The following is a 10,580-nucleotide window of genomic DNA, read 5'->3' as shown; positions in this document are numbered from 1 at the left end:
GCACCAAGATGGCGAAATCTACACTGATTGGGGCGCTGTCTTGACATAAATTTTATTTAACATCATAGTTTATGAAGCAATAATGACCTTAAAACAAAATGGTATGTCGTGTCTGTGAATCGTATTAAATTTCATTTTTCTTAAGTGAGGTTATGATTCATATGCTTGTGGGTTGACAAAGGAAGTGGACGCCTCTGGTTGTATTGAAGAGCAACTGGTGTCTGGTTCACCATCATTTGCACTTTCCTCACCTGCCATGGTGGGCTTTTGGTCACTTGGAGAAGGTTTTTTCTTTTACTGTGGCATAAAAATTTCCTGCGCTGTATATTGCTGTGTAACTTCCATCAAGAACATCATGTCGTTGAGATAAGGCCATTTATAAGAAGCAACCACTTAATGAGCATTCTTGATTTCATGTTTCCTTGTGAATGCATCTCAAAATTTTTACCACACTCTCATCCTGCGATTAATATTGCGATATGGTTTTTCTGTTTCACGAAAGTCATTTTGGTTATGTGTATAACGTTTCAACCAAATGATTACTACGCTGAAGGCCAATGTATATCTTCAGTTCTGGATGCGATATGGAAAATTTTCCATCAGTGACATGTATTTCTTGCTGACTCGAAAAAAATTTGAAGTATAGCGACAGGCATAGAAGAGCGGTGTAATTTTTGTTCAGGCATTGGATGTATTAATGAAAAGTACATCCGAGTTCAATGTCCAAAACAAAGTGGAGCTACGTATTATCATTACAAAAAGTTTTTTTTTTCGGTCGCACTATAACCTGTTGCAGACTGCCATTGTCGGTTTATTGTTCGGATGTCAGAGGTTATGGAAAACAGAATGATGCAAGAACTTTTTCCACCTTAAGTGTTCATTCTTGGAGAACTGTCATGTCGAGAGGAATTGTTGAAGATGTGTCATTTGTCATGCTCTGAGATGATACAAGCCCTTTGAAAAGTTATCTAATGGATCTTACTCCAAACAACATCCTGCTTGAAGAGTAAGTTTTCAGCTATAGGCTAGGGTGGAATGTGCCTTCGGTATTATGACTGCCAAATGACCTTTACTGGGAAAATCTGTTGAAACTGAAGCTGCAGAGAGAATAGTTCAAATATACACGCTTACTTCATAACTTAATTATTTACTGTGAAGCCAGTGACTTTGTCAGCTCTGCGAAATTACAAGATTTCTGTGTCAAATCACCATTTCAACGAGATGCCTAATTCCTACCAGTAATTCCCATTTCTGTTATATTTCAACGAAGTAGTTCAACTAGAATGCAAATAAATGAACATTCCCATCCTGTTTATACTCCAGATTGTATACAAGCTATTAGCTTTAAAAGGTTTCGAAAACAAGATGCTAAAAGTTGTATCGGTCAAGAAAAAAATTAATTCTAAGTTAAATAAACGAAAAAAAAAGAATTATACTGGATTAAATTTACGGGCGCAAGAAGAAGTTATAGTGGAAAGACCCGTCGTTCACCGAGCACCAACAGACGTCGCTAGAGGGCGGGAACATTGAAAACTCAATTTGACTCCGATATTTCCCAACGTGTCGTAAAATGCGACGTTCGAGACGTGCTGAAACGCAGTGTTACTGGTACTAGATCGACTTGCCTTTCACATTGCATTATCTGCAGCGAAGTATCTCGAATTTCGTGTTCCAATCAAAGAGTAAAATTGGAATTATAAAATAAAAAATATTTGGGGAAGGGAGTATTTTAGTGACCTCCTTGCTTGGTATAGATCATTTGTTAACTTCAACCAAAGGAAGTTATTTGTTGATATTATTATTACTCTGGAATTGGAATTTGTGAGCGCTCTCAATAGAATCTTTACTTTTTTACCGAAATCCTTCTGTCGCATTGAATTCTCTTTGACCAGACTGTGTCGTCTATGGCATCAGGTGAAATTAATGTTCGTAAAACCGCAAAACATTTTTGTATGCGGTGTTGAACTGGAGGTGCTCCTAGTTTTTAGTTATCCACTTATTCTCATGGTAAGCATTGCTTGTTTTTCTCTCTTTTGCTACAATTGCGCCAACAATTACGTAACTACCAACGGATCCTGATTTATTAAGAACTAAGTAAGGAATCAGCTGACTAATGTAGAGGGATGATCAGTCAATAACGCACATCAGAAAAACCACAAGCAGTGGAAAATTTGTTTGGATGGCTTGGGAAAAAATTCAGTCTCCTTGTAAACCCTCCCTAAATACAGCGACCAACTGCTGCAAGCGGTACCGCTAAACAAAGACGTCTCGGTAAAAAAGGGCCAGAGATGATTCCGCAAGAAATGTGGCAGCGGATGTAAGTGCTATGCTCTGTAGTCATGATTGCTCACGGTCTCTCTTTTCATTTATTCATTCGTCGACAGTTTGCCTTTTATGAATGCCACCCAATGCATCGTTATGTAGCCAATATCGAGTTTCACGAGCATACAAAGGCGTAAACGAGACATATTGCTATACGTAGCTATAGTGATTGTAAGTACCGTAGTGAGGGAAAATAACCTGCCTTAATACACTACATCACACACACTTCAAACTTTCCTCGAGTTTTTTTACTACGTAGCTGAAAAAAATCTTGAAAAAATAGTATTAAGAACTTTCACAGCAGTAATAATTCTTCCCACGCCTATGTCATGACACAGCAGCTTTTAACAAACAGATATGCTTTAAACTAACATTTGGAGCAGCACCCCGTACCGTCATTTAGTGTAATGGATTACCTTCTCGTTAGAAATATAGTATAGATCATTTTTTGAGAAAAATTGTCATCATCTGAGGTTCCCATGTGATATATTGGTCTACAGTGACACCTGGGAATTTGTAGCAATGTAATTCCTTTAGATAAATGGGTAATTGTTACACATACTGGACAACTGTTGCATTCTTTAATATGGCTCAGACGTAAACATTGGGCTGCATATATAAAATCCTCTCGGTTTCCAAGCTGTGTCGAATCAAATAAAATTCCCAAGCTTTCGATAGCTACCTCCGCCATTGTTGGAATAAAAACCACTGGCTGCTGGGGCTGGCATGGTTTCTTGCTTATAGAGGCATGATTGCAGCCTCTTCCACCAATCAAAGAGGACCAAAATGACGCGTGTGCAGAAGGTGAGTTCGGCAGCTCATAGCAGTTCCAGCCCACTACGGGACTAAGTGATGCCAAGACGCGAGAGGCTGTTAACACATTTGAAACTGCTGTGCCTGCCCTTCCTACAAATGTTAAACGTCTCAATATTTGCTTCCTGTCGATATCTAAAGCCCATCCCCAAGCCTTGCTTAGTGTGTACCCCTGTTCTCTGTTGAAATCGTTGTTATTTATTCTAATCACAGCCATTTCCTGTATAATGGAATCCCAAGATGTTGATGCATGAGCTAAGACTCTCGTGTTTTCAAATTGTATTTTGTATCCGTTTTCCAGGCAATGCTCATCTATGACCGACTTGTAAAAGATCCTTTTGTTGAATGTGTGGCTTGTGCTGGGATCAATGCTCTGCGAGTGTGTGGATTATCTGACTTATGTAGATGCTGGTGCATTTGCAAGGAATACCATACAAACACTGGGCATATGAATAACTACATCATCCTTAACAGGACACAGCACATCTTGTATCTTGGGGATGGGGACGGAACACTGGTCTCAGTTCATGTTTCTGCAACACACGTCCTGACTTGCTGATTGTTGCACCACAGTACAGCAAGAAAGCAGTCAGCTTGGCCTCTTCTGCTAGTTCACAAGGCGACTGGAGGCAACCATCTTCAGTGGCACCCGAAACTGTTTGCTGCTTCTCTCTTGCTATAAGTATTCTCCCTGAACATGTGTCTCAAGTACTGTGATTCAAACTATTGATAGACATTGTCAAAAATAACTTTTGGTCTGTGTATTAATGTGTCCTGGACTGCTTTTATGTGTACAGCGTATCATTCAGTGTGTGTCAGTTTCCTGTACTCTGAATGACATCGTTGGCCTCCTGCTGTCCTCTTAACTAAAGGATCCAAGAACAGTAGCTTGCCATCCTTCTCCATCTCAGTGATAGACTTAATGTTGGGATGGACATCATTCATGTGATTGATGGACTGCTGCAGTGTATTTTAACCTTGAGGGCATATCAGGAAGGTGCCAGCAGTGTACCTTAGGAAATAATACGGCTGCAATGCAACGCTGCAGAGTTCAGAGCCTGCTCTTCAAAGTGCTCCATGGAGAAATTCATGACTGTCGGATACAGTGGTGATACCATTGCTATGCCATCTGCCATTTCATCATATACACCGTGGTACAAGAAGTGTATTGTTGATAGAACATGACAGAACACTTGATGATTCTAGGTGGAAACTGTTGGGCCAAAAGATTCGTTGTGTCTTATATTGGCACCCTCATAAGAAGTGTGTCCGCAGCTTGTAGTCTCGCGGTCGTGTTCTCACTTCTCGAGCATGGAGTCCTGGGTTTGATTCCTGATGGGGTCAGGGATTTTCACCTTCCTCGAGATGACTGGGTGTTTGCGTTGGCCTCATCATTTCATCAACATTCATGAAAGTGGCGAGTTTGGACTTAGCAAAAATTGGAAATTTGTACGGGCACTGATAACTGCACAGTTGAGTGCTCCGCAAACCAAACATAATCATCATCATCGTCATCATCAGAAGTGACACAACATCCAGACTAATCACTACTCACTATGTTGCTTTGTCTTATTTTTATTTTCTTCAGTGTTTCAACAAAAGTCTATGAGTTTACAACATGGTGTCCACAATGTCCCACCTTCGGCACTAATAATCCTGCCAAAGAAGATATTAATCAGACATGCTGCGACGAAAGTCTCTGAAGACACATTAGGCTGACTGCTGGTCAATTTGTTACCACAGCCTTTAATTGGCTTTCACATTTGTTGGCTTCACCAGCTCACAACCAGACTGCCACCTTTCAACCTAATCTGGACCTTAGTCTATGCTACAGATCAGTCTGTCGCTACTATTTCTTGGGGGGGGGGGGGGGGGGAGTTCAATACCAATCTGTAACCAAAAGATGGATGCTTTGACAACAGCATCTACAGAAAATCTACACACATTAGTCTGTACATACTCACCATAAACCATTATCATCCATCACAAGAAGCACACTGTGATACAGATGTTGGTACATAATTCAATCACTCTTGATTGATATCAGATGCTGATAACTCACCCCATGTAGTGAGCCACCCTTGCAAGATATTCAGGATAAAAGGCTACAATATTCACCAAATAAATGAAGTGATCCCACGTAAGAATCAGAATAAGACCACTGATGTGGAGCAGGAAAAGAATTTTCATTTTTGCTATTCTATGGATCCATGTCAGGTAAGATAAGCACCTGCTGAGAGAGACAAAATCAGATTGATATTCACGCCTCTGTCATAACTGAGCAATTACTGATGTCAGTTAATGGTGAAACAGGTCTTCAGAACAACTAGGGTTGAATAAAAATGGTGCAGGTGCAGCCAATCGCCAATCTTACATTGAATAAAGAGTGCACATTGTGCAACAGTCCAGGAAAGAGTATGAGAGATCTTAATGCTTATGATCCCATGAAATTCTTTTTTATCTGGGCATGCTCTGGAAAATGGTCATTGAATCGAAACTGCCAAAACTTCTGTCATGGCTCACAATAACGGCTGCTGCAACAGTATAGTTAAAGAAGCCACTGAAATAAAAATCACTGGTAACACTTTTAATAGAGAAAGCAGTCTACAGCTTAGTGCAGGGTGGAATCCAGTGATTACAAGTGGAAAGTGCAGGCATTGAATGTGAAGTCAACTTATGCCTATGTACAATGATACTGCGAACAGCAGTGATATTTCATCAGGCAGCTAGAGTGTACAAGAGCATAATATTAGCCTATTAGCAATAATTCTACTTGATGGCCAAGGAGTGCTTGGTCAAAGGCGCATGGTGTTCTTAACCATTCGATTTGACTGGAAGCCTGAGAAGATTTTATTCAAAATATAGTTCTGATAACATTGTAAGAATTACTGACTTAGATTTTCAGTACATTAAATACTGAATAGCTCAGCATTCTGTACAAGGACTCTACTTTCTATTCTGTACCATAAATTATATGCCACTTGTCATAGCCTAGGTGATTGTATATGCTGATGACACATCTGTAATAGCAACTACATCTACCTCTATACTCTGCAAACCACTGTGAGCTGCATGGAAAATGGTATGTCCCATTGTACCAGTTATTAGAGTTTCTTCCTGTTCCATTCATGTGTGGAGCAAGGGAAGAATGATCGTACGAATGCCTCTATGTGTACAGTAATTATTCTGATCTTATCCTCATGATGCCTATTTGAGTGATATGTGGGGGATTGTAGTATATTCCTAAAATCATCATTTAAAGCCGATTCTTGAAACTTGGTTAACAGACTTTCTCAGGATAGTCTACGTCAATCTTGAAGAGTCTTACAGTTAAGTTCCTTTGGTATGTCTGTGAGACTCTCCCACAGATCAGACAAACCTGTGACCATTTGTGCTGCCCTCTGTGTATGTTCAATATCCCCAGTGAGTCCTTTTTGGTATGGATCCCACACACTTAATATTCTAGAACTGGTCACACAAATTATTTGTAAGCAATCTCCTTTGTAGACTGATTGCACTTCCCCAATGTTCAGCCAATAAACTGAAGACTACCACCTGCTTTGTCCAACTGACTCTATGTGATCATTCCATTTCATATCCCTACAAAGTGTTACACTCAGGTATTTATATGAGTTGGCTGATTCCAACAGTGACTTATTGATGTTACAGGGTACTATGTTTACTCATTTTGTGAAGTGAACAGTTTTACATTTTGAACATTTTAAGCAAGTCACCAGTCTTTTCACCACTTTTAAAGTCTTATCAAGATATAAATGAATATTTATCCAGATTCCTTCAGATAGTGCTTCAGTATAGACAACTATGTCATCTGCAAGAAGCCTGATTTTATTGTTAATACTGTCTGCAAGGTCATTAATATACAACCTGAACAGCAAGGGTCCCAACACACTTCCCTGGGGCACACCTGAAACTACTTTTACATCTGACTATGACTCTCCATCCAAGATAACAGGTGTCAATCCAAACTCTCTTAAATAACTTGGAAGGAAAGCATGTGAGAACATGAAAATGGCAAAAGGCTGTCCAGAGAAAACAATATATATTCATAACTGGAGATAAAACAGATAACATTCCAAAAGGTGCAAATACCCATTAAACAGAGATTTTTGTGAATATAACACCAGGTCTAGAGAAAATTATTATAAACACAGTAAAAGACTAAAAATTACAGATAGAGAACCTGCAACTTCAAGGAACATATTTTGCAGCTGACTTCTATCCAACATAGAGCATGTATAATTCTTAATCATTTTTAAAAATAAGCTAAAAAATACCAAATATATGAACATCTGCTTAGCTCAAAAGCAGGAACAACAGTCTCCATAAACTCGGTGGCAATAGTTGGGGATCATCAGCAGGCACTGTTTGATTCAAATGGCTCTGAGCACTATGGGACTTGACATCTGAGGTCATCAGTCCCCTAGAACTTAGAACTACTTAAGCCTAACTAACCTAAGGACATCACACACATCCATGCCTGAGGCAGGATTCGAACATGCGACTGTAGCGGTTGCGCGGTTCCAGACTTAAGCGCCTAGAACCGCTCGACCACAGTGGCTGGCCACTGTTTGAGTATCAGCACTTGGCCGGGTACACTCAACAGCTGAGTACTGTGCTTAAGGGCGCCTACACTTGGGGGGGGGGGGGGCAAGGGGACACATCTCTGCCCCCTCCCACCCCCCCCCCCCCTTCCAGCTCTCAGGAAAAGATAAAAAAACATGGTGAAGTCAGGTGCTCCCCTTTCAAGAAAATGATTTAAAAGCTGCACATTTTAACAGGGTTGTAACTGGAACTTTTTTTATGGCTACTTGCAGGCTGCCATTTGTTTTTTAAAATATTAAAAATCTCCCCCCCCCCCCCCCCATCAGGCTCCTACCCCCTTCCACCTCCCTACCTCCAACAAACTATCATATGGGCACCCTAATCTGTGCACATGTCTGGCTTTATGTTTCACATGCAGAAAAGGTAGAGGTACAACATAATGAAGCCATGTGCATTCTTAGTGCCCAGTCAATACAATATACTCCTACATGATTAAGATCAAGACATCCCACTCATACTGCAATCAGGACTGTTACATGCCATTGATGAATGGAAACACTATTGGCAGCAAAACTGTCCTTTACAATGCCAGAAACTGCCCAGCGTCCAGAAGAAACGCCTCTGAATTTGACCAGCCTCGGGCAATTTGGTCTACTCTGATCCACACCTGAATGGGCCATGTGCGATGTGGAGACATTCTCGGACAAATTTTCATCACCATCTTGTAATTGTGCTGTGGAATGACAGGCAGTTGCTCATGTGATATCAAAATGTTACACATGTAATTACAATGGTCCTTTTGAGGATATCATGTCAGCAATGAGTGGTGTGATAAAATACATGACAGACCTTGATATCCATCTATATCTGTTGTCATTTGTGTTATTTTATTCTCGATAGCTATGTTTAAATTTTATCATGTAGTAACTTAATAACCTTTGTATATGTATTGCCATATGATAAATAATAAGTAAATGTGAAATCTAAAATTCTACATATAGTATTTTAATTTCAAGATGCCCATGTGCCCTCAGGTTGTAAGTAGAATATATGTAGTTACACCATTCATTCACATGAGCAAGCACACCTCATGCATACATGACCACAAACTCCAGCAGTTTGGACCAGAATGAAACTGTCACATGGAATGAAGCAGCAATCTGGCAGGGAGTGGGCAAGGGGAAGGGATAGCAATTTGCAGGTGGGTGGAGAGAAGAACACTGTCTGGCAGAGTGTGGAGGGACCAGACTACCAACAAGTCCAGCGTCTGGAGGCTGCGAGGCAGGGAGATGGGGGAAAACAAAACAGAAAAGGAAGTGAGTGAGGAAAGATTGGATGGAGGGTGTGGGAACATTATGTTACCATAGCTTGAGGCTGCATAATTTCGGGACTGGAGAATGTACTGTTCCCACTCCTGAAATGGTCCCGGCCTCAGCCTAAGGTAACATACTGTTCTCACACCCTCTGTCCATCACTTCATCCCTATTCTTGTCTCCCACCTTCTTTGTGTGTCACCTTCTGCCAGCACACCCTCCCATCTTTCCCTGCTCCTCTCCTTTTTTACTCTGATTTCCTCATCTCCCTGCATCACAGCCTCCTGACACTGCAACTGTTGACAGTCTAATTTCCTGCACGCTCCACCAGACAGCGCTCCTCTCTTCCTCCCCATACACTACTATCCATTCCCTTTCTCCAGCCCCTCCAGACTGCTTCCATTCATGTGACAGTTGTATTCTGGTCTGAGCACGTGGAGTTGGCAGTCATGTGTGTGTGGGTGTGCTTGCTTGTGTGAATGAAGGAATTTTTCTCGAAACCATCAAGAATATCAGTAATTTGAATTTGTACTGCATTTACTGTAGACAAACCCAGCCTAAAATCAAAGAGTGAAGAGGGAATCATATTGAAACCCTGAAAAAAAGCTGCAAAGTTGTAATTTAATGTAACATTCTGTTCCATTATATTTGGGAGGAATATTGGATGGCAACTTCCAAATCTGTTTTTATGTTGTTTTGTATAAATTGGGATAACGAAAGCGCTGGCAGGTCGATAGACACACAAACAAACACAAACACACACACAAAATTCAAGCTTTCACAACAAACTGTTGCCTCATCAGGAAAGAGGGGAAGGAGAGGGGAAGACGAAAGGATGTGGGTTTTAAGGGAGAGGGTAAGGAGTCATTCCAATCCCGGGAGCGGAAAGACTTACCTTAGGGGGAAAAAAGGACAGGTATACACTCGCACACATGCACATATCCATCCACACATATACAGACACAAGCAGACATATTTAAAGACAAAGAGTTCTACTTACTAAAACAGACACACACAAATTTTAGACCAGTAATTATGTTGGTGAAAGATGTGATTGAAATTTGATTATACTTCACTGTGTGCATTATAGCTAATGAATTTAAGACTGAAGAATTTATGTTTTTCAGATTTCACAATAGCCACACATTTCACGAGTACCCCCAGGGAAAGAAAAGGTGTCACCAATTTCTGTTTATGTTCAGAGACTTAAAACAGGCTCGCCAAAATATGAGTGCAAATGACTAATATTCTTTGAGCTTAAGGAAAAATTTTATAAACATAAATGTGGGAGAAAAATTGAACATAAAAAGTAAAAGCGGTTTTAGTTGTAATGGAAAGCATCTTGATAAAGAAGTAAAAGAGAAACAACTAGTCTGTATTATTCTGGAATGGTGCAACCTCAGTATGACTAAGGGAAATGTGTGTGAAGCAGATGGATGATGTAACTACATAATTTTGACAAAATTAAAATAAACATGAATTATTTTCTTAATATTTTAGAATTATGTAATGCACAATTACCCTGGGAAATAGATATGTAAAAGTCACAGGAACACATTTACAATGCAA

At 40.2% G+C, this 10,580-nt stretch overlaps 1 protein-coding gene across 1 annotated transcript in view; it reads left to right on the top strand.

Moving 5' to 3' along the window:
* The first annotated feature begins 1,888 nt into the window (after positions 1 to 1,888).
* Positions 1,889 to 10,580, top strand: part of LOC126260366 (solute carrier family 15 member 2-like) — a 276,933-nt gene continuing 268,241 nt past the window's right edge. Inside the window, exon 1 of the mRNA XM_049957694.1 lies at positions 1,889 to 2,007. Within this exon, the coding sequence (XP_049813651.1) occupies positions 1,924 to 2,007 (84 nt within the window). The 5' untranslated portion in view covers positions 1,889 to 1,923. The remainder of the gene's footprint in view (positions 2,008 to 10,580) is intronic.

The sequence above is a fragment of the Schistocerca nitens genome, chromosome 5 (genome assembly GCF_023898315.1).
Source record: "Schistocerca nitens isolate TAMUIC-IGC-003100 chromosome 5, iqSchNite1.1, whole genome shotgun sequence".
Taxonomy (NCBI): domain Eukaryota; kingdom Metazoa; phylum Arthropoda; class Insecta; order Orthoptera; family Acrididae; genus Schistocerca; species Schistocerca nitens.
Note: the sequence above shows the minus strand (reverse complement) of the source record. Positions and strands in the feature narration are given on the sequence as shown.